Source organism: Chionomys nivalis, chromosome 12 (assembly GCF_950005125.1).
Source record: "Chionomys nivalis chromosome 12, mChiNiv1.1, whole genome shotgun sequence".
Classification (NCBI taxonomy): domain Eukaryota; kingdom Metazoa; phylum Chordata; class Mammalia; order Rodentia; family Cricetidae; genus Chionomys; species Chionomys nivalis.
In genome coordinates, this window is record NC_080097.1 from 53,169,667 (window position 1) to 53,194,639 (window position 24,973).

The 24,973-nt window shown below is 44.5% G+C and overlaps 1 protein-coding gene across 3 annotated transcripts in view; it reads left to right on the plus strand.

Annotated features, from left to right (window-relative positions):
• Atp8a2 (ATPase phospholipid transporting 8A2) overlaps positions 1-24,973 on the plus strand; it is a 568,530-nt gene that overhangs the window by 261,078 nt on the left and 282,479 nt on the right. For all 3 annotated transcript variants that reach the window (XM_057785806.1, XM_057785804.1, XM_057785805.1), the window contains exon 25: positions 2,188-2,360. In XM_057785806.1, the coding sequence (XP_057641789.1) occupies positions 2,188-2,360 (173 nt within the window). The remainder of the gene's footprint in view (positions 1-2,187; positions 2,361-24,973) is intronic.

Here is a 24,973-nt window from a genome sequence, read left to right on the forward strand (position 1 = left end):
TGCTCATTCTTGTTTTGAAAACACCCTCCTTCTTCCTGCCCCAGAGCCTGCCTGATGGTGGTCAGCAGCCAATGGAGCCTCTACCTCCAATGGTGACAGGTGACTAGTGTCTAGTCTATCCTCATACATAATCTAGAAACAGCCCTGATATGAAAACTGCCCTCCCCAATTCCACTCTCCCAGATGTCTGTCTGTACGCTATGCCTTTGTACGAAAGTGTGATCTCTGAGTCTCAGGAAATTTTATTCATCAGACTTTTCCTTGGGCCAAGACATACCCATGGGGCAGCCATTGGGATGAAGGCACTGAGCTAGACTGGTCTGCCAGGGCAACAGGACCGTGTTCCATCAGTGATGTGGTCTCAGGAAGGTTTCCTATTCTGCATGAATAAAAGCCTGTCTTGTCAAACCAGGTCTCCGCAAAGTGGAAAAGCTTTTCTTCTATCCATCTGAATGCTAAAGGCCAGGTTGTTTCTACAGATAAACATAGCTGCTTCCTGGCTGGAGAGATGGCTTCGTGGTTAAGAGCACTGGCCACTTTCCAAAAGGACCCTAGTTCAGTTCCCAGCATCCACATGGCGTCTCACAATTGTCTGTAACTCCGGTTCCAGAGGATCTACACCCTCACATATGCAGGCAAAACACCAATGCACATAATATAGAAATAAATAAATCATTGAAAAAATATAGACTCAGAATTGTAGAACTAAGGATAAAATGCCTTAAGTTCTATTTTTAATAGAAATCAGTGTAATTTGACTGAGAGCACATTGTCTATTAATTACTCATTTCTCAAGTCTTCCTTGGTGGTTATTTATTCACTGTCTTGGGTGTCTTCCTCTATAGAAGACATTCCTCATGAATACATAGTAGGGGGACAAGAAAGGCCTTCATTCAGTGTTAACTGGATGCCAAACTCGTGCTCAGTTCCTTATTTGGGTCAGGTCACTTGCTCATAACAAAAGTGCTGGCAAGTGTTCCTAGCCTCGTTTTATACATGAAGAAAGCGCAGTTGAAAGATGTGAAGTCTCTTGCCCAATGCCAAAGAGGTGGTAAATGTGGAATTCAGACTAGAGCTAAGTTATATAGATTTTCATATAAAAGTCGAATTCTAGCCTTAGTGGGAGGGGCTGGAGCAGGCATCCTTACAAACCTTTCTGTGTCTTTGGATCTTATTGATCATGAACGCTGGACGTAGAGACAATGGAAACAGTTTCCTACTGTCAGCACCAGTGAACTTCAGTGAAACCAGGAGAAGAAAAATGCCTGGCCATCAAACTCACTGCTACTAAACCATAATTTAGGTTACCATAAGGTAAATTACACGAAAACGCAGCTTCACGGACCAAAGATCCATTGTCTGGGAAGAATAGTTTTGGTGGATTTCCATGTTTTCTGAATAAACATAAGCCGCGTTTTTAATCAGCCAAAAGGTGCATTCTTCTGGCTGAGCCCATGCATTCCTCCATGCACGAACATCTTTTATTAATCACGGGAATGACTTTGTTGCTTTGCATGTAACAACAGACACCTCCCGGTGTTTGATTAGGCGGGCATTGGTGGCAGTGTTCTGGTTGGTATGGGCAGTTTAGCTTGATTAGAGTTCCTTCATGTGAGAATGACCAGATCATTTCTTATCTCCGCAATACGTGGAGGCAACCGCAGAATCTGAAGTGCTCAGTAGGTGTGAAGGTTGATCGTCATGTAAAGATATGTTTTGGTATCACACCCCTTCTGGGCTCTTTAAAGTTTTATCTTGTGCAAACTGAGAAATGTTAGTGTTTCTCAGGTAAGTTCCAATAATGCTTTTTTTTTTAAAAAAAGCATATGTGCGTTGGTTGAGGTTCCTTTTTAAATAGCATTAAAAAATGTGTATGTCTATATGTACATCACACACGAGAGAGAGAGACAGACAGACAGAGAGACAGAGACAGAGACCCATTGGGGAAGAGGTTTTTTGACATCACCAGGCTGTATACTTCAACCAGGTCGGATCATTGTAAATGTCATAGGGTCTCTCACTCTGAGACTGTTTTGCCCATCAGACAGCCACAGAGGGCATTGCCAGTGACTGTACCAAGTTGAACCATGTTTTTTTTTCCATGTCCCGTCTTCTCATTTCAAGACACTTTAAGTCTGCCTTCTGTGTATGAAGCCCACAGACATCACCCTCTTGCACTTTTTCCAGGCAACAAGGGCTGCCATCACTCAGCACTGCACGGACATGGGAGAGTTGCTGGGCAAGGAGAACGACGTGGCCCTCATCATCGACGGCCACACCCTGAAGTACGCCCTCTCCTTTGAAGTCCGCCGAAGTTTCCTGGACCTGGCGCTCTCGTGCAGGGCGGTCATCTGCTGCAGGTGAGAACGCGTAGGCTGGGCCCAGTCTGCGAGCTTGGTGTGTCTGAGGCACAGGAACTCTAGGCTTCAGATTCTACGTTAAAAAAAAAATGGACAAAGCTAAACAAAGACAGGAGTTTCTCTTTGGCCGTTGACTCGTAGGTTTTTGATCAAAGCAGCAGGTGGCTTTTGTGCTTTTGTTTCTTGGCACTCATGTGGTGGCATGTCCATTCAGGGTGGGTCTTCCATCCCCACTTAAAGCTCCCCGAAAACACCTTCACAGACACACCCAAAGATGTGCTTAATTAGAGCAATAAGTGTTTCTTAACCTAGTCAAACTGACAATTAGAATCAATCATCGCATCCCCCAACTGAAAGTCCTGATTGGTTCTTTATGGCGTCTTTAAGACTTTTGAGGGTGGATGTTGCTAACATTCCATTGACGACATATACATGGAGGTCCACTTCTCTAGTAGGAGGATAAGAGGCCACCGTAGGTAAAGGGCCCGTGACATCCAGAAGAGAGACAAGCATGCTGGGAACCCGGTCTTCTCTTGTTTCTTATTGTGTCTAAGATGCTGAGTTGCTAAGTGGGTGGGACCTGTCTTCTATGGGTTCTTCAAGACTTGGAAGTTATTATCGTTCTACCTGATCCATAAGTACTGTCCGGTCCCTTCCGCCTGCTGCCTGCATTGTTCATCAAGAAACAGTCCCCAGCTTGTCAGTGTCTGAAGCAAACAGTGGGACCAGCCTAGTAAACTGCAGCTCAAAACCAGCACGCTAACCCCCTAAAGAAGCTTTCATGGGCCAATCAAAATGTGTTTGGGTCTCCAGACTGCAGGAATAGGCTCCATCCTAGCTGCTATGTACCGCTGTGTACACATCCAGCTGCTGTGTACTAAAGAGAACACCGGGTCCTCCTCTCGCTTAGGCTGCCTTCACCGGCTTTGTGTGTCCCACAGGTGCAAACCTTAGGTTGGCACAGGAAAGAGCTCGAACTTCAGTAGGCACTGAGAGCCAATTTCTAATTAAATACAGTGACCATCTCCTAAAAAAAAGTGTCTATCAGAAAGATCCTAAAGGGTTTCCAGCATCCCTGCTCTCAGACATTTCTTGGCCGATGTCACACCTCTGATTTAAAAATGGCAGCAACAAAAACTGAATACACACTTTATAAACAAAACGTTCAGTTGCTTCGTCTGTGTTCAGAATTGTGAGCAAATTTCACGTGTGACTTTCCACAGAAAGTTGGCCTTATTTCACATTCCATGTTGAAAAGGTAATCATTTTGAGTCATTCTTTTCTTGAAACACAGAAGAAAAAGTTCTGGGTTTTTTTTTTCTCAAAAAAATAGTTTTCTGGGAAATCGTTATGCATTTTCTTATCAGTATGGATTTTTGTAGATGGTTGAATGTTGCATAAGAATTATAACATAATATAAAAATTCCCTCAAACTAAGATTTAAGTAGTGAGAAGGGGAATCCCACCCACCCGCACAGGTCCCTAATCAGCCCAGCCACTCTCAAAGATCTTGTCTCTACACTGAAAAATGTCTCTGTATTCCAAAGGCAGTAACCCCATAGAAACCCCCTCCAACCAAGCAAATGGGAAAGCCACTGTAGTCCCAGCTACTCAGAGAATCGAGACAGGAGGATTACTTGAGCCTAAAAGATCAAGCCAGTTTGTAGAGAGGTGCAAAACCCATCTCAGTCTAGGGTCCTTCTTAGTGATGTCTTTGGACATTCAAGTGTGCCTGCCTCAACCGATACACACTCAAATACCCACTCCGTTATAATTAGTTAAATGGGAATAAATTAGTCTTTTATTTATATAATTTTTGACCTTGGAAGTCTATTACATATTTTGATTACATTATACTCATTTTCGCTAATTACAGTTTGCTGTACTCCAGTATTTTCTATGCAGTTAAAAACTTTAACAAGGGCCTTTGTAGTCAGCAGGACAGGTGCCATTTGGTTTCCTGTTGGGATTCTTAGATGCTGCTGTATTGCTTGTTGACCCTGTGCACCTCCAGCTAGAGACAGCGGCAGTTGTAGGTTTGATATTTGCACTGTACATTCTGGGTGTTGCGAGAGAACTGAAGATGTGTGATCTCTGCTCCTCCAGGTCAGGGTGTCTTAGCGAATCGGTGTTAGTGCCTTGCATCCGCCTTGCATCCCAGGTTTTGGGCTCTGGCCTTCAGTGAGGCTGTCATCTCACACACTTCCCCTCATCATAAGCAACTGCCATGTTCAGTTTCTCATTTGACTTCTAGTTCCTTCTCACATTTGTCGTTGATGGTGTGTCCTGTTTTGCTTCCCTATTGCCTTGATGGAGCAGTTGATGGAACCTGACTCGGGGAAAGGGGTCTTTTTGACTTACGGTCACAATCAATCATCAAGGGAAACCAAAGCAGAAACCCCAGGCAGAAACTAAAGCAGAAGCCTTGGAGGAACGGTGTTTAATCCCTTTTGTTTTTCATACAACCCAGGACCACCTGCCCAGGGGTTCCATGCCCCACAGTGGACTGGGTCCTCCCCATCAATCATTAATCAAGAAAACGCCTAATAGACTTGCTCACATGCCAACTGGAGGTAATTTCTTCAAATGAGGTTTCTTTCCTGGTGACTCTAGTTTGTATCAAGTTCACAAAAACTAACTAGTATGTAATTTCTCCTTCTTCAGAATTAATTATTGTTGTCATTGTTGTGTGTGTGAGCGAGAGAGGGGTGGGCGGTTGCTTGCGCCACAGTGCACCTGTCAAGGCCAGTGGATAAATCCATAGAGTCTTTTCTTACGCACCTTTACCTGGATTCTGAAGCTGGATCTCAGGTTACCAGGCTTGTGCAGTGAGCATGTGAGCCATCTTACTGGCCACTGATGGCTCCTCCCTGACGTGATTTGCTTTTTCTATTTCTGTGACATCTCTATCACCTCCCTATATATCCCGCCATGTCTGCTATATTTCTGGAAGCCTCTGGACATTTTCCAGAGCTTTGGTCACAGAGCCTGTGATGGCCTCATCTTCGTCTCTTCTCCCTACGCACATCCTCCACATCGGTCTCAGCTTTGCAGAGAACCATTCAGAAACTTTACAGGGTGGGGTGTAATTGGGGGAGTGTTCTAATGCAAATGTGCCAAATGATGAAGCCATTTTATTCCTAGAAATAGACACAAAATAATTCAAAACAGGTACTCAAGCAAAAGCTCATATACATGTATTTAAAGTAGCATGCTCATAATAGCCAAACTGTGTATACAACTCAAATGTCCATCGGTTCAGGAGTGGAGAAGAAGAATGGGGTCTATCTGTATAATAGTATTCAGCCATAGAAAGAAATGAGGCTCTGATACATGCTGCAATGTGAGGAACTCCAAACCTGTGCCTGGCAAAGGGAGTCTATTGCAAGAGGTGGTATATGGTGCTATTCCAATCCTATGGAATATTCGGAGGGAACAAACCCATAAACTAAGCAGCTAGAAGTGAGAAAGAGGGAAGCTGCTTCATGAGTGCAGTCTTGGCTTTTGAAGTTGGTGAAAAGTTCTAGATCTACATGCAGAGGATGGTTGTGTTGTGATTATGCTAAATGTCATTAGATGTTTATTCTTTAATGTGGGTAATTTTCTAAAGATTCATTTGTGTGTGTGTGTGCACATGTGCACACCACATGTGTGTGGGTACCTGCAGAGGGAATCTTATCTCATGGAGCTGTGGTTATGGGCAGTTGTGAACCGCTCAACAAAAGTAAGAAGCCAGACTCAGGTCTTCTTGAGAACAGCAAGAGTCTTAACTATGGAGCCACCTTTCCAGCCCTGAAAGGGTGAATTTTATGTTCTGTGAATTTTTATCACAAGAAAATCTGTAACTTGTGAATAAAAGAATTTACCTAATTAAATTAAATTTCACTGAGTTAAAAAAGAATGAAATATAGGTCAAGTGAAAGACAAAACGGTTCCTAGGCCATTTCTCCCCACAGAGGAAGCAGCCTGAACCTGGGAGCTTTACAGATTGTGATGGGCAGTCAGGACCAGGGGAGCCTTTTGTTGACATCAGTAGATACAGCTTCACACACAAGTTAGGAACCTTTTGCAAGACTGAGCCAAATACAAAGATTATGAAATTGAGGTCAGAAATTCAAGTAATTTCATCTGTCATTCCTTAACAAGCATCACCTTTGTTTTTTGGTTTTTTTTTTAAACAAATGAGTAAATAAAAGCCTCAAAAATTGTTTTTTTGCACATGGTCTGAGATAGCAAGAAGACCCTCTGGCATGGGGGTCGATCTGACTAATGCCAGGGCCTATCTAGCTGGATATGCCTGCTACTTCAATCACATGTGCATAATACTGTCAGTGTTCACAGTTTTACTCACAGTTTACCCAGTTCAGGGCTCTCCCCTTCTAGTTTCTGAGGATTTGTGGCTCTCCAGAGGGAGACTGTTGTAGAGAAAATGTGTAAGCCATTTTCATGTGTGCAAGAACGACCTCTCTGTTTTCTCTTCCCCCCTTTCCCCTTTTTCTTTGAAGCTCTTTGTTTCTTGTCAAAATGGAAATAAATTTCATAGCAGAGACTAGTGGGGGGGGTGGGCAGACTTTCGGCCTCCCGGGACCATGCAGAAACGTTAAGTGGCTGTGTCTCATCAGGAAGAGAGTCGTGAAAGCCTCATCAGTGTCTCCCATGTGAGGAAGTTAGCAATGGCCCCTCCACAGACCCTGCAAGTGCAGGTGACGATGGTGGTCCCTCAGCAGTGCCTAGTTAGCCAGGATGATGGATGGCTCCAAGTGTCTGGGCAAGAGATGAAGTGGAGACGAGGCCCACAGTGGGGTTCGCCCTGGACGTGCATGGCAAGGATAGCAGAGGTCGTCATTTATATTCCTGCATGTGTTTAGACTTCCGTCTCTCTCAGGATAGATTTAAAAGTAAACATGAAAAACCTGGTGGGAAGCCAGAGAACAGAGACAGCAGTGAGCAGCACAGGACACACTGGATGCCTTTCTAGACTTTGGAGGCTTATTTCCCTACCTAAGAATTATTTATATTTCTCATAGAAAAGAAAATTATAAAATAGAGATATACAACACAGAAGCAGCATTCACAGAAGTGACGCTGACTATCTGTTTGCTCTTAAGAATTGGGGCTATCGGAGTGTTGTCAGAAGTTTCTGTCCTGTCTGGTCCCATAGCCGTTCCATCCCAAAGAAACAGACAGAGGCTATTTGACTTATTAGCTCAGGCTTCTTATTAGTTAATAAGAAACTCTTACAACTTAAATGAACCCACAATTCTTGTCTCTGTTTAGCCACGTGACTTGATACCTTTTCTCAGTGAGGCATTCTCATCTTACTTCCTCTGCATCTGACTGGTGACTGTGTCTCTTTGTCTTTCCTCTTTCCAGAATTCTCTTAGTCTGGTCGCCCTGCCTATACTTCCTGCCTGGCTACCGACAGATAGTGTATAAAAGCTTATCCCACAGCGGGGTGGGAAGGGTGAAGGGGTAGGAAGAGGGGTGGGAGGGAGAACGGTGGTTGGAAAGTAAATGAAACTTTTTTTTTTTTTAAAAAAAAGAGTTGGTGCTGTGATCTATACTCCGTCTGCGTGCAGAAAGATGTTTTCTTGAAGGGACACAGGTACAAATTGAAAGTGTGTGAAGTAGTAAATAGAAAACGCGTTTGTGCCGGGCGGTGGTGGCGCATGCCTTTAATCCCAGCACTCGGGAGGCAGAGGCAGGCGGATCTCTGTGAGTTCGAGACCAGCCTGGTCTACAAGAGCTAGTGCCAGGACAGGAACCAAAGCTACAGAGAAACCCTGTCTCGAAAAACCAAAAAAAAAAAAAAACCGTGTTTGTAAGAGGCTGGATAATGAGATTGGGGTGTGGGAAACACTGTACTTGCCTGCATGTTTGAGGCCCTGAGTTCAACACACACACATACGCATGTACACACACCGCTGAATAGTGTTACACACACACACACGCACGCACACACCACTGAATAGTGTTACACACGCACACGCACATGCACGCACCACTAAATAGTGTTCCATTATTGTGACCAGTGCTGTAAAGAATTTTTACAGCTATACTTTTAGGGAGGACACTTGAGAATTTCCATGAGATGATAATGAGTCCGAGGGTAAGCAACCTAGAAGTGTGTCACAGACTTTGTGTCCTTCGCCCGAGGAAGTGAGGCGATTTAGAGCAAGGGAGGTGGCACTAGCTTTGTCCTTGTTGGGGCAAACTTGGTTCTGTCTGTTTAATAGACAGGCCTGGAGTCTGAGCGCAAGTTCTATGACATTATTGTGTGTATGTGTGGTGTGGACATATGTATGCTATATGTGTATGCCAAACAAGATGTGTATGCGTGTGTGTTTATGAACCCACTACCACACAAAAATAAAACAATAATCTAAAAAAGGCAAGAATCACCCCATGCTGCCGCCTTGAGCAGAAGTGCCCAGCTTTGATTAGTTTAGTCAAACCTCATTCTCACAGCTGGCTCAGCCTCCCGTCATGTTCCGGACTCAAACCTGTCACTCACTCAGCCTGCGCCCAGAACCCTGAACATCTGGCCTAACTTTGATTATTTAGAAATGGCTTCTAGTTTGCTCTCTTCCCCCATTTAGCTTTTTACGTTAATGACTCCGGCTCAATAACAGGAAATCAGAACTCAAGGTATTTTGTGTGTGGTACCCTTCAACCTTCAAGTGACATACAGAATTATGTCAAAGCAGAGTTCAGACCCGGTAATTGGAATTGTATCACCAACTGTGTTTTCATTGGCCTGCGTGTTGGTAGGGATCCAGTCACACACTTGCAAAAATAAAACTTTGCTTTAGTGTCTCACACGGCGTGATTTCTCAGCAGTGTGTATGTCCGGTGTAAGTCAGCTTCCTGGTCGGCATTTCAATCTAAGGAGCATTAGTGACTTTTCCGGGCTGTACACCTTCCTCTAGACTGTTTGTACTGTGGCTTGGTGTGGTTTCAGATTTGTTGATTACACACAATTATGGCAGAATTCATCCCTTGTCTTTTTTCATTTAGTGCTAACACAGTGTTATTTGCAAGGTTAAGGCAATTTTCTTTGCTAGTTTTTTTGTTTTGTTTTGGTTTGGTTTTTGGTTCTTGGTTTTTTTGAGACAGGGTTTTTCTGTAGCTCTGGATCCTGTCCTGGAACTAGCTCTTGTAGACCAGGCTGGCCTTGAACTCACAGAGATCCACCTGCCTCTGCCTCCTCAGTGCTGGGATTAAAGGCATGCGCCACCACCACCTGGTTTCATCTTTGCTAGTTTTGATACTCTTCCGAGGCTGAGTGCTCTCAGATGGATTGTTTCTTGAACAAAAATCATTTTTAAAATCTGAGAATCTTAAAAATATTTTCCCTATATACTTTACCAATGTATCATAAGTGTAAAAATCACACTTCTTTGCATTTATTGGTCTGTACAAACATAACTCAAATATTTAAGCCATGGGAGGAACCCGAAAAGCTTTCATCTTTGCAGTATTAATCCAAACTAGGAAAAGGAATGATTTCTAAGTAGTTATTTCTGATGCTGAAAAATAAAAATTAATATTTGAGGTCTAAGAAAACATGTTTATAAAGGAATTATTGTGTTCATATTAAATAATTCCTACAGCAAATAATTAATACCAACCCCCTATAAGAGCAACTCTTGATTAGCTAGGGATTTTAGTTCCCTTCTAACCAAATATTATAGATTTGGTGGGGTTTTGTTTTGTTTTTATTTGTTTGGTTGGCTGGTTTGGTTTTGTGTGGGGTGTGTGTGTGTGTGTGTGTGCGTGTATGTGTGTGTGGTTGTATGTGAGAGAGAAAGAGAGAGACAGAGACAGAAGGAGAGACAGACAGACAGAAAGAGAGAGAATCTGGGGAGATTTAACCTGGGACTTTGTGCAATGAGCTGTCCCCACCTACCCTTACTCACCCACTCCATGAAAGTTACAAACTGTCACAGTGTTAAACTCAGAGGGAAACAAGAAACAACTTAGCATCTCAACTTGGTTGCTTATTTATTGAACTGGGCAGAGTTATCATATAACTGACAAAAAATATTGACAACTAGGGAAGATGGAGGATTGGAGAGGCTTGGGGCAGACACTGAGGTAAACACTGAGCCTGACCCTTGGCAATGTGCGGTGCTGCTGGGGAAGCAGTTCTGGGAGAGCTCTCCCTGCTTGCTTTGGAAACTCTTAGGTCAGTTTCCTTTCTATGTTGGTCAGAAACCATAACCTTCAGATGACTGTCGCACCAGGGTTTCTGCACAGAAGCCAGGTCAAGAAGGACAAGAGAAGCCCCGAAGCCCTTTCCTGGGTGGAGTAGTCTAGAAACTTCTGTGGTATCCACTGGCTCTGCCCTGTGTCCGTGTGCAGAACCACGTGCGGCACTACAAGAGCAAACTGGCGCGTCCAAGCTTTTGCTGTGTCTTCCTGCTGCCTGGGTTCACGAGTGATGAATTCATGACTGCCTATCATTCCTGACAGTGCTGCTTACCAAATGAAACAGGGCGATTCCAGGCCAAACTGTAGTGCAAAACACTGAAGTAGAAGCTCCTAATATTGGGTACTTTTTTTCTGCTAAAATAGCAAGAGAGAGAGGGAGGGAGGGAGGGAGGGAGGGAGGGAGGGAGGGAGGGAGGGAGGGAGGGAGGGAGGGAGGGGAGAGAGAGAGAAACAGCTTAATTTAGCATGTGGAATACATCATGAATATGTCTGCCCCAAGTCCTGCCTTGTGATGACATTTGTACTTCAAGAGTATTTTTGTTCATTTCTGAGAAGGTTCAGGATGGGATTCATCAATACAAAAAGGTATCATGTTAACTTTTGTTATGGAAACAAACAGAAAGCCCTTTCTCCTCACAGTGCTTTCTAGATGAGAGAATGCAAGCCCTTCTTATGTTAATTGGCCCCATGGAAGATTATGTTTTCCATTTTTTTGTGCGTACATCTGGCATATTGTCTAATGTCCTGCTCCTAGAATTATTGACATGCTCCCTTTTATGATTTCTCCAGCCACTCTGAGAACCACTAACCACTGGGCCTTCTCCATCCCAGACACCCTCACAGCTTTTGGCTTTACTAGGATGCCCCAGAAAGTCACGTGGCGACATGAAACTTGTACCCACCACACACTTCTTTGATTCAGCCTCTTATTTGAGATAACAAGGGAATGGTACTTAAAGGTTCCCCACATACGTTTATTATTATTATTATTATCATAATTTAATGAAATCACTTCATTGTAATGAACTCAAGAACACCACACTGCTTGACAAAAGCAATAACTAAAACACACCCTAAATTCTTAATGCTCTATTTTCAGTTGACTCCACCTAGGCCATAGCTTTCCCCAGTCGCTGTGGTAGATGACAGAGCTAACTAAAGTGGCTACATTTTGGGAGCCAGTGCTGGGCTCGTTTTCTGACGGTAATACAGTCCTGTCTTTGTTACTGAGGTCCTGGGGCAGCAGAGGGAGCATGTCTGCTGAATGCCTGGGTCCCCATTGTTTTCTGTTTGATCAGTTGACTGAGTTCTACCAGGTTTCCAGGGTCGAATCTCCTGTGGTTTTTTACCTGTCAGACATACAAACGAGAGAGGGGAAGACAGACAGACAGACACCCTCTCCTCACACTTGTCCATCAAGTTCTTGACACCTGGGTCATCTGAGAAATGCAACAGGCGTTTGTTCTCATTCTAAGCAAGTGTTCCTATGAGTGTCTGTCACCACTCGGACACACCAGTCATTAAGACCAAAGTGGCCCAGTGTGGAGATAATCCCTGTACAAACACACAAGCTCCGGGCTAAATCTGTCTTTCAGTCCTTTGTTCATTCTTCCTTACTTTCGTTTGTTTTAATGGGTGGGTGGCATTTTAGGGTATTAGGATTTTAGAAATTAGTCTTGTGTTATCACAATATTTTTTCTTTTTTATAGATACTTGAACCTTATGGTTTTGTTTTCCTTTTAGAAAATCACGATAAACACACATTTAATTAATTTTCCTGAAATAGAATATAACAACAGTAAGAGATTAAAGGCTTCTATCTAAAATGTGAACATGTGTGTGTGTGTGTGTGTATACCTTTGAGCCCAGCGCTTCCAACTCCCGATGCACTGCATCAAGATAACAACACCAAATTATCAAACCCAGGAATCAATGTAAAGGGGATAGAATCAGTTCGAAAGGGAAATTTTTTGAATGATGGCCATTTTTAGTTTCTTTTTAGTGGAGAGAAATAGTTATTCATCCAATACACGTGTACATGTGTGCTGAAAAGATTGGAATAGCTGAAGTTTACATTTGGATCACTGCTCACTGCTCTGTCTGGAGACAATTCTGATGTTTCAGTTTTAGCTATGTGAGATATAACTTGGAGAGTGTAGTCGCCCAGCTGCTGTGGAATAATAGACTTAATCCCTCCTGTGTATTTTGGTACCCGGATCTCACTTCTTTCCAGTCCTCCCTGCCCTTCCAGGTATCCGGTGATCACTAGGTGTTGGCTTTCTGCCCTTGGTTTCTTTCCCTTCGTGGGAACAACTCCTGTTCTACCCACAAGGCTACAAACAACCAGACTTCATCCTCTATTAAGTGGCTGCATAAACCCTCTTTCAATCCACTCGTCTGTTGGTAGGCACTGTAACTTGGCTGTTGTGAATAGCTGTCGTGGACATGGGCGTGCAGGCATCTCTACTATAACAATGTGCTGTTCTTTGGGCTTATTCATAGAAGGGATCATTTGGGAGTTCTTTTCTTTCCTTTTTCTAGGATTTCCTAGAAAAATTTCCTAATGATTTCCATAATGAGTATACTAATTTGTATTTCTACTAATAGAATTTCAAAGTTCCCCTTTCTCTGCTTTTTCACTAACTTACTCACTTACTCTTTTCCTTCCTTCCTTCCTTTCCTTCTTTTTTTTTTTTTGTCTTTTGTTTGGCTGAAACAGGGTCTCACTCTGTAACCTCCTTATGGAGCCCAGGCTAGCCTCTGACTTGCTATGACTGTCCTGCCTCATCTTCCAAGGACAAGGATCACAGTGTGAGCCACATCTCCTGGCTTTAATTTCTGTTTTTATGAATGCAGGTGCTTTAGCTAGGGTCAGGCAGGCTCTCACTACTTTGTTGATGTGCTTTGATGGTGATCAGGATGAACTTCTGTCCTACAGCACTGTAATTGGATTTAGTTCATTTCTGTCCTGTAGAACTGTAATTCGATTTAGTTCAGTTCTGTCCTATAGAACTGTAATTCGATTTAGTTCACTTCTGTCCTGTAGAACTGTAATTCAGTTTAGTTCAGCAACTGTGAACACAGCAAATAGTGAAACGAATTAGGATACAGATCAATCATAAGTCATGAGTTTAAAATATTTATCGTTAGGAAAGGTAAAGAAATAAGCCAGATTTTCCTTTGCGTGTATGTATTTTATGTCCTTAATTTGAAAACTGCTACCAAGAATCTTCAATATGAGTCTGTGGTTTGGTGCCTGGCATCTCTAGGCTTCTTCCTCAAAAGCATCACAACATGCCTGGTCCCAATATCATACACATTTAGATCATGTAGAGAAGAAGCATAGTCTTGACCCCACCCCATAGACCTTCTTCTGCTCTGTCTTTTCTATGAAGCACTTTATAGAGGCTATGATGTTGATAGTGGTAATGATGATGGTGTTGATGATAGTGATGATTATTATGATGATGATGATAGTGGTCGTGATGATGATGGTGATGATGAAGGTGATGGTGGTGATGATAATGATGGTGATGATGTTGGTAATAGTGGTGATGATGATAGTGATGACGACAGTGGTGATGGTGGTGATGATGGTGGAGATGATGATAATTATGATGATGATGGTGATGATGTTGGTAATGATGATGGTGATGGTGGTGATGGTGGAGGTGAATATGGTGATGATGATGGTGGTGGTGATGATGATGATGATGATAATTATGATGATGATGGTGATGATGATGGTGGTGATGGTAGAGGTGATGATGGTGATGAAGATGGTGATGATGATGGTGGTGGTGATGATGATGATGGTGGTGATGATGGTGGTGGTGACGATGATAATTATGATGATGGTGATGATGTTGGTAATGATGATGTGATGGTGGTGATGATGATGGTGATGATGGTGATGGTGGTGATGGTAGAGGTGATGATGGTGATGAAGATGGTGATGATGATGGTAATTATGATGGTGATGATGTCTTTATCTCAGTGTGGTTAAGCAGGTAAGCACATTGCTGAGAGCCATCTCTAGGTCCACCCAGGCCCAAGGAAGGAGTCACCTATTTATTGTAAAGCTTAGTTGACTAAGACAAGCGATGCCGTCTTTCTCTGCCCTGTGGATCAGCCTGCTGGAGGGCAAGTCCAGGTGTGGCCAGAGGCAATCCAATGCACAGCATGTTGTTTGAAAGGAGACTGGTTGGTTTCAGGTGAGGGGTGTCTGTGAGGTAGTGGTGTTCACCCCAGTGGTCACTGTGTCCCAGCAATCTGTAAACATTGGGTATATCCTGCCTCTGGGCATCTGCAGAGTAGATCCCAGAAAGCAAACTCATTACCCCAGTTTATACTCTTTAAAACTAAGACACAGAAGAGCTGTGGTTTCCCTGAGGTCCTGTCTCCATTAGCAAATGATTCCAAGTTGTCTGTCACAGTTTGAATCTTAACTCCTCAAAGCCCATGTATTAAAGGCTTGGTCACCAGCTTGTGGCACCAGTAAGCGGTGGTGGCATCCTTAGGAGGTGGGGCTAATGGAAGGAAGTTCGATCAATGGGAACATGGCCTCAAAGGGGATGTTCTGGATGCTGGCCCTCCCTGTAAGCTTTGCTTCTCAGCGACCACAAGGTAAGCAGCTGTCCTCCATCACATGCAGTGAGCTCCCTTCCCTCAGGGTGACACAGTAAGGTGGAGTTGGCTCAAATGTGAGCCAAAATCTTTCCCGCGTGAGTTCATTAGCTGAAGCATTTCTGTCACAGCAACAAAAAGCTAACTAACACTGAGTTCAAAATCTGGGTAAACAACTTTAAAGCTAACGAAGTCGAAGGCTTTTGAGTGCTTTAGCACAATAATGGTTCGGAGAAGGCAACACTGTAATGGTCACGTTAGAGTCTATGTGTGACGCTCTGATCATGCTTCAGATTAGCAATGATGAGGCCTTTAGGATATAGTCTAAGTCTCTGGCACACTTGTAAATATTAAAGAAAAAAATGAGAACTTCCTAGCTTTTTGGAAGATATTACGATTCACACTCAAAGTCATTAAGCGGTAAATCTTAGGGAAGCTGGTATTCTGAGGACTGAGGGACAACTAAGGTTACTCTAAGGTGGGTGTTCAGAGCAGAGCCTGGAGAGGGAGCACAGTGCCAGTGTTTGGTGTGGTCTGTCGTCACCTGCACAGGGCGGTACAATTCCCCATGAGAAGAGGATCCTTCCTGCCCTCTCTTGTGAGGAACCACAAGAATGCCTGTCTTCCAGGTGCTGCAGTGGGCTGCACTGTCTCGAGATGTTTTGTCTGGGACCATGGAGTGTCTGGGATGGCGTAAGAAGTCTCTCCATGCAAGCGTCCATTCAGGCCATGAGGATGAAAGATGCTTTTTCCCATAACTCAGTCCTGGGAAGGCAACTTAGAAATGTAGAGGTGTAGTGGCAAGGTTTTAGGGTTGGCCAGACTTGGAGCATCCTTGCTGAGAAATAAGCGTACTTGCTGAGGATCAGGTGCCACTAATAGCAAGGGTAGACCAAGGACCTAGAGGGACCAGATTATTCGTGAGGAGGGACATGAGGGCTGGTTCTGCCCATGCTTCATCTACAGACCACAGGCAGTGAAGATGAGCCTGATGTCAAGCCCAGGGCTCCACAGTGCTCGGGCATTAGTAAAGTCTTCACTACTGTTTTGATTAGTTCAAGTTTCTTTAATACACTCGGAGTTTGTGTAAATAAAAGGGTTGGAAAGCAGGATGGGAGAGGATGGGGATACTGTGAGCAAGAAACAGTAGCTTTGCAAGTATTTCCTTGCAAAGGGGTGCTTTGAATTCTTGTCTTGAAAGCTCTGCCACTCCAACAAAGGGGAGTTGTCATTTGATGAGAGAAAATAAGGAATATGCTCATGCAAACTGTTTAGTTTGCTGTGCCTCATCTTCCATCAAAACCATCCTCAGATGGACTTGACACATCTTGTCTCAACATAAGTCCAGCAGACTCTTGATAACCAGAGTCAGCAATAGTTGTAAAGGGTTCTTTCCTTTCTGCTTGGTTTATTTTGCCAGGGAGCTTCTCCCACCTGACAGCCTCTCCCACCTGACAGCCTCTCCCACTCCCACCTGACAGCTCCTCCCCTGATAGCTCCTCCCCCACCTGACAGCTCCTCCCCACCTGACAGCTCCTCCCCCACCTGACAGCTCCTCCCCACCTGACAGCTCCTCCCCACCTGACAGCTCCTCCCCCACCTGACAGCTCCTCCCCCACCTGACAGCCTCTCCCACTCCCACCTGACAGCTCCTCCCCACCTGACAACTCCTCCCCCACCCGATAGCTTCTCCCTACCTGACAGCCTCTCCCACTTCCACTTGACAGCTCTTCCCCACCTGACAGCTCCTCCCCACCTGACAGCACCTCCCCTACCTGACAGCACCTCCCCTACCTGACAGCTCCTCCCCACCTGACAACCTCTCCCCATCTGACAGCTTCTCCTCACCTGACAGCTCCTCTCCACCTGACAACCTCTCCCCATCTGACAGCTTCTCCCCACCTGACAGCCTCTCCTCACCTGTCAGCCTCTCCCCACCTGACAGCTTCTCTCCCCACCTGACAGCCTCTCCCACTTGACAGCCTCTCCCACCTAACAGCCTCTCCCACCTGACAGCTCCTCCCCATCTGACAGCTTCTCTCCCCACCTGACAGCCTCTCCCACCTGACAGCCTCTCCCACCTGACAGCCTCTCCCACCTGACAGCTCCTCCCCACCTGACAGCTTCTCTCCCCACCTGACAGCCTCTCCCACATGACAACTCCGCCCCACCTGACAGCTTCTCTCCCCACCTGACCGCCTCCCTACCTGATATCCCCCCAGTGAGAGCCTACCCCCAATTGAGGGTCCCCCCCAGAGCTTTTTCTTACCTGAGAGCCTCTCCCCCTGACAGCCTCTCTCTCCCTGACAGGTTCTCTGGGCCTGCATCATTCTCTCCTGCATACAGCGATCTAATTATTGATATTCCTATCTCCACTATAGAATTTCTATCTCATTAGAGCAGGGATTTTTTTTTTTTTTTTGTCTCTTCTGTCCTTTGTTCTATCCCCGGCAACTAGAATGATGCCTCACTCCAACCTTGATTCTATTGGCTGAGGCGACATCCATCGGTGACAACCACTGACGTATGGTGAGAATGAGGGTGGCTGTCACACGGGCAGGGAAGTCATGAATGGTGTCAGACCCACCCTTACTCTCTCTCTTTTATATTCTTTCCTCTTCAGCATTTCTGCTCCTCCATCCTTATCCTTCTATTCTAGGAAACTGCCATCCATTGTTAGTGGGGGAAAAGCCTCTTGTGTCTGAATTTACATCTACGTGATAGCTGTGTACTAGGAGAAAACAAAACATTGACCCCCCCCCAAAAAAAATTTACCAATACTTTTTTCAAACTCACATTCTTTATTTTTTCTTATTGCCATGTCATTTCTTAAGGGGACTTCGACTTCATGTGTAGCTGTTACTATGGAGTTACTCTCCAAATCTGTTTGTTTGGTTAACTACTGTGTGCATACGTGGTACTGGCTGGAGTCAGTGAGCCAGGATGGGCAGGAGGAGCAAGCTCGAGCCAACACTCAGGTTTTCCAGTTTGGTTGAAAGTGGGGCCTGGTTGTCAGCAGACACAAGAGGAAGCTGAAAAACCGTGATCATTGAATGGCAGCGTAAGAGACTTGTTTGTGATGATAGCTTCAGTAGCTTCATTGCTATGCACATGTCGTGGACCACACACTTCACACACTTGAAGTCTACAATCAAATCATGTTTACTCTGTTAATAGACCTGTTAATAGCTATCAGTGCCATCCATTTTAGAACATTTTAAAAAGTTGGAGAGAGGGAAAGGAGAGAGAGAGAGAGAGAGAGAGAGAGAGAGAGAGAGAGAGAGAGAGAGAGAGAGAATGATTATTTGTGTAGGAAGGCATCACAACATGACCCTTAACAAAGCAGTCAACCGCCACGACCATGCAGAGTCCCTGTGACATGAAATGCCTCAAATAGACAAGTTTATAGGGACAACAGAGATCAGCAGCTATGCAGAGCCCGGGAGCAACAGGGTTGGGGATCTGGCGTGATAAATGGGTCTAGGTTTCTTTCTGATCGGAGGTAATGGGAAACTGTTCTAACAGGACCAGTGAGATGGCTCTGTGGGTAGAGGAGCTGGTGGCCACGCCACACCGAAGAACTGGACTTTGATGCCGGAGACTCACATGGTAGAAGGAGAGAACCAGTTCCTGAAGGGTGACATCTGACCTCCACGTCCCAAGTGCTGAGATTACAGGCCCGTGCCATGATGGATTATAGGCCCATGCCACAATGCCCAGCTTCTTTTCACTTCCTTATGGCATCATTTGCTGTACAAAATCTCATTTTGTTGAGTCTGAGTTTATTTCCTTTTTCTCTTACCGTTTTCATCTTTGATTTTGTGCCCAATAAGTCTTTTCTGGAACCCACATCATGACAGTTTCCTCTGTTTTCTCCCAGGAGTTTTTAGCTTAGAGTTTCTACTTTAGCTCCTCCATGTGATCATTTGCTCAGTTTTGAATCACTTTTTATGTATCATGAAGCATGAGGTTCCAACTTAACACTTTTCCTTGTGAATATCCAGTACCGTGTTGCAGATAGTGGCCGTTCATTTCTGAATAGTCTTAACCTGGTATACATTCAGTTTTTTCTTTTATTTTTGAGATTATAATATAATTAAATTATTTCTCCTTTCTGCCCTCCTATACTTCTCTTTCAAATCCATGGCCTGTTTTCATTAATTGCTATTAAATGCATTTTATGTATATGCATTTACATTAGGTTTCTAAATCTAACCTGCTCGGTCTGTATAACGTATGTTTGCAGGGCTGACCATTAGGTACTGGATAACCAGTTGATGTGCTCTTCCCTGGGGAAGACTGCTTCTCCCTCTCTCCACATTCCTTAGTTGCCTGCATTCCTTGTGTAGGGTTGACCTCCTCATTTTTCCCTTGTCCACTCCAGCAAGCCTATTGTTGTTGTCTTTGTTCAGCTCATGTTGAGGCATTTGTGTTGGTGGAAATTTATGGGCTGTAGCTTCTGACATTCTAGGAGCTCCCTACCTGGTCCTCTGGCTCTTACCATCTTCCTGCCTCCTCTTCCACCATGGTTCCCGAGCTGCAGGTGTAAAGAGGGTGTTTTGCACTCCACCACTCTGCATTTTCATTGGTTCCAGTTTTCTGTAACAGTTTCCATCAATTACAAAACAGTGTTTTCTTGATGAGGGGTGAGGACCACACTCATCTGTAGGTGTGAGGACGAATATTAAGAGTGCAGTTAGGGATTATGCAGGATTAGCAAAGTGGTGGTTGTAGGTTCTTCAGGATCCATGACTTCATTAGCCCTGGGTAATGGGCTAGATTTCCAGTACCAGACATGATTGTCCTTTTGCTCAGTTCTTAAATCCAATCAGAGAGATGTTAAGGTTTGTGAGCACTACTGCACCCTTAGGGTTATTGTGCCATGGTGGTCCTTGTTGTACCATAGGCATCACAGCTGAGTGGGACTGTTGATTACTTCCTTCCTGTGGAAGCTTTTGTGATGACTTCTGGTACCATGAAAGCTAGTCTCTCAGGGAAGGGACATTCAACTCAATTCCATCTCTGGGTTCTATGGCCACTATTTCTGAGGTGCTTGGTGTCTTCAGCAATAGAGGCTCACCTTTTATCTCTGGAGACAATCAAGGGCAATAGCAATCAACAGCCTATTAATTTTGGAAGTCTCTTGAACAACCTGACCAACAACTCAAAAGAGGACTTTTCATTCCTGGTGTTGGGGTTCTTGTTTGGCTCTTGGAGGAAGCATTATTATTCCAGAAAATCTTACTTAAACAATGTATGGATATCTATACACAGATTTACTTAAACTATAGGTTTGCTTAATCCTATTATTTCTTGTGACTTTTTCCAAACGTCCTTACTGGTATTTTGCCTTCCCCCTCCTCCTCCTGTATTTATCTCCCTTCTCCCTCCTAAATTAGAGCCCTCCCCTTTCCCATTTCCTGAATCAATGACTTATCCCTGCTATTCCTCTCTCTATGTTATGCCCCTACCTCAGCAATGGTCCCTTTTGCTTTCTTGGTTTTCAGGATTTATACACTCACAACTGTAGATGTGGAGTTAGGAACTCTGATGAGAGAGGACTAAGATGCTTGCCTTTCTGGGTCGGGGTTACCTCTCTGTCTTAGTCTAGTGCTGCATTGATACACCATGACCAAAACACATTGTGGAGAAAAAGGTTTATTTGGCTTGCACTTCCACATCACAGCTCATCATTAAAGGAAATAAAACAGGAACTCAAACTCTGTGCAGAGGCCATGGAGGGGTGCTGCTTACTGGCTTGCTCCTCATCATTTGCTCAGCCTGCTTTCAGAACAATGAGCCCACGGATGGCATTATCCACAATGGGCTAGGCTCTCCCATGTTAGTCACTATTTAAGAAAATGCCCTACAGGCTTGCCTACAGCCCCATTTTACTGAGGCATTTTCTTAATTGAGGTTCCCTCTTCTCAGATGACTTTTGTTTGAGTCAGGTTGACATAAAAGTTTCTGGCACACTCTCCAATAGGTTCAAGCTGTAAAGAAAAATGAAACCATGAGCTTGGCAGGGAAATGGATGGAATAGAAAAGACCTAATTGCTATGCATTTTTAAAGATCACTCTTAAGTGCATTGTGGGAAGGGCTTAAAGGGGGCCAGAGCAGAGGGGTATACAATTGACAACAGCCCATGTGTTTGATATTACAGGAGACACGGGACCTCTGGTAATGAGCAAGTCAGACATAGCCAAAACCTGTGGCCAGGTGCATGCTGTCGTCATCAGAGATGTTCACTTGGTGGTGTCTGACAACTGCAACTTTACCAGGGCGTGACAGACTGACTGAGGACTATGCTGACATTAGGTCATGGTGGCTTGAGTTAGGGGTGGCACGGAGTCACAAAAAGTGAGGTGAGGAAGGGGGAGCTGACAAGAATGGCATTAGCGGTTGTTCAGAATTTTGATGGTAATGCTAGTCCTGAGGATGAGCTAGGCTTTCTACTGAGCTCTGTCCAGACATTATTTTATGTGACACTCAGAAAGTGACCCAAACCTCCAAACTAAGGGTAACACCTTCATTGGCCAAAACCTCTGCTTAGGGAAGCAAGTCACTCACTCTAGACCCCGAAGCTGTAAAGCTTGATAAATACAACAGTGCCTTTTACCAGTATAACGAGTTCCTTCTACATTGTTAGGTCTTTCTGAGCAGCACTGGATGAATAGCAGTTCCAATCAAATACCCAATAGCGAGGGAAAACTCAGCTAAAGCAAAACCACTGTGGCCCGTACCCTCAGATCACGCACAGTGAGCAGCTGCCTTCTGACAGCCACACGCCTCTTATGAGAAGTCAGCCCTAACCTGATTGCTTCTGGTGTCCTTGCTTCCAGTCTTGTAGCTCATGCCAGGCATCTGGTTCCTCAAGGTGTGGCACACGCTTAATGCATAGAGGTAGATTTAAGAATTGCAGTGAAGCCTGCCTGCTCTTGACACATCCTTCCTCCCATGATGCATTTCTGATTGATAATACTTACAAATCCAGGCTGAGGAGGAAAAGGAAATAGTGACTATGCATCAGTAGGCAAGGGTCAGGGGAGTGGCTACAGGAAGGCTTTGCCGTGTGTGTGTGTTCTACGATTATGTCATGTGTACCCCAGGACCTGCTTTCCTCGTGTGCTGGGTTTCACAGCAGAACAATGATGTTAAGAAAATCGGGATGAGATTACCATTTTGCCATAAGGGAGAGCAAATATTTCAAAACTTGGTGCTTGCATATATTTCTTGAGTTGAAACAAGTCCTGAGTTGTTAAGTTTATTAGGGAACTTCTTAATATCTCAGTGTCTGGGACATAAAAAAAATAAATGACTACTATGAATACATGGGTTTTTACTTACTATTCCATTTTTTTTTTTTTAATTTTTGCCCTTATTTTTAACCCTAGCATCCTGAACCTCATGGTCCCTTCCTACCGATGCTTCAAGGTTTGGCTGTGAGTGATGACCAATAAACAAACTGAGAGCCCATTTGCTTTTCCTCTGTCACTAAATAATTAATAATTTCCTGTTTTGTTCTGCTCCTGATGAGCTGTTAACACTGCCCTGAAAAGCAAAACAGAGGCTGCCCAGGAGCCAGCAGCAACTGGGGAAGATCTGGAAGTCACCTCGTGAGACATAAAATGTGAATCCAAGGAAGGAAGCCAGGGTTTCTGTGTCTTTTTAGCCAAGAGCAACAAAGATTAAGTCACCAGTAAATTGTTTTAAATCGAGGTTTCTCATTTTTATTTCAAAGGGAATATTTATACACGCACGTTCTTTTACTGAACGACAGCAAGGCTGTCTGTTCTAATTAGCTTCTGGCATTGCTTAGAAACGGACAGACTGCCTTCTGACGCAGACAGACAGATTCTGCTGCCACAGAATGGTAGCAGTAGTGGAAGGGAATGGGCCTCTCTCTGTTCAAGTGGCAGAACATCCCTGCCTGCATGTGGAGGTGAGCATCTTGGTTTCAGTGAGCCTTTGCCCTGTTCTCATTTGAATTAGGAACAGTAAAGAGCTCTTGGGTGGCTTGGGAATGTAGTGCCCCCTGGGATTTCATGGTGGACCACTGAGCTCTCATCCCCCAAACCAGGACAAGGAGGAATTTGGTGCCTGGCTCCAGGCCTTCCATTTGGAATGTCTTTTCACTTTCACTTTTCAAGGCTAGCACAGCCCAAGCCTGACTGTCTGGGCAGCCCACACACTCCCTTAGTGGGTCAGAAGGAAAATAAGACTCCTGTTCCCTGCAGTATGATGAGCTCTTTCAATGCTGTCCTAAGGTGAATGCAGCTGTGCTTTTTCCCCATGGGCCGTTAGTAAGGAGAACTCTCAGAACTGGGGGCCACTGTGGGCGAGCATGTGTCTTGTATGACTATTTCCTGAGATGAGCAAATGTCTCTTCACCCCAGACTGGGTACCAGAAACAGGCCAAGGAAACAAATCCACACAGGGGGAACTTGGTGAGCAATAATTCAAGTTATTACGGGAGCATGGGCAACTTACCAGTGGCTATACCACTGAAGACAGTGTTTCTCCCTGCAATCGAACACATTCTCAGAGAGTAGTAAAGTCTTGTGAGTCCCTCTTTCGGTGGCTGTCTGATCCTCGGGGACAGGAGGGGCCTCATGAGCCTCCAGCTACCTCCATGATAGATGATTAAAGAGTTGAATCTTCTGTGTTTCATGCAGTTATCCTGACTGCCAGAATAAGAAATAACTTCAGCTATACAAGGACTTGGACACCAAACAGAGCCCTAAGGGTCCCCAAGTCTCCACTCCTCATTGCCCCACCACACAGTGTTTGAGGATCAAACTCAGATCTTCACATTTGTAAGGCAGGAGATTTACCAACTGAATCATCCCCCAGCCTGTTTCTTGCTTATTGGTGAGAGTTATGACCTTCAGCAAGCTCTGTGTTGTGGCCTTGCTGAACTCAAACTTCACGAACCTCCTCCTAGTAAATGCTTACAAAACCTTGTGCCATGTCTCTGTCCCAGCCCTAAAACTGGAGGCAGAGGCCCTGGTTCTGAAAGTTCAAGCCATGTGTGTACTTAAGGAAAATAACCTTATTGAAATGTAAGTCATATGCCAATAGCTCAGCCATTTAGGTGTATAGTTCAATTCTTGATAATCCCCTTCCAGTTATACACACCCTTATCTCAAATCCATTCTAGAACACTCTCATCACCTCAGAAAGAAACCCTGTGGTACTTTGTAGCCTCAGCCCTAAGCAGTAACTTACTGACGTTCGAGCTCTATGAGATGCAACTATTTAAGCCTCCTGTGCGAAGTGAATCCTATAGCCAGTAAGTAGTATTTGCCAACTGACTAATTTTCTGTTAAATGGACAATAAGGACTACTGAGAACTCAAGAACAATGGCAATGGGTTTTTGATCCTACTGCACGTACTGGCTTTGTGGGAGCCTAGGTAGTTTGGATGCTCACCTTACTAGACCTGGATGGAGGTGGGTGGTCCTTGGACTTCCCACAGGGCAGGGAACCCGGATTACTCTTAGGGGGACTTGATGGGGGAGGGGGAGGGGGAGGGAAATGGGAGGTGGTGGTGGGGAGGAGGCAGAAATCTTTAATAAATAAATAAACAAAAAAAAATAAAAAAAATGCACCTAGCATATTTTATTTATCTGTTTGTAGGTTGATGGACAATTGGATGATTCCCAGCTTTTCCTTCTGTGAACATCTGTGAGCCAGTTTTTGTATGGATGTCTTTTCATTTCTGCCAGGTGTATGCCTATCAGCGTGTTGTGCTGCCAAACTGTTCCTGCAG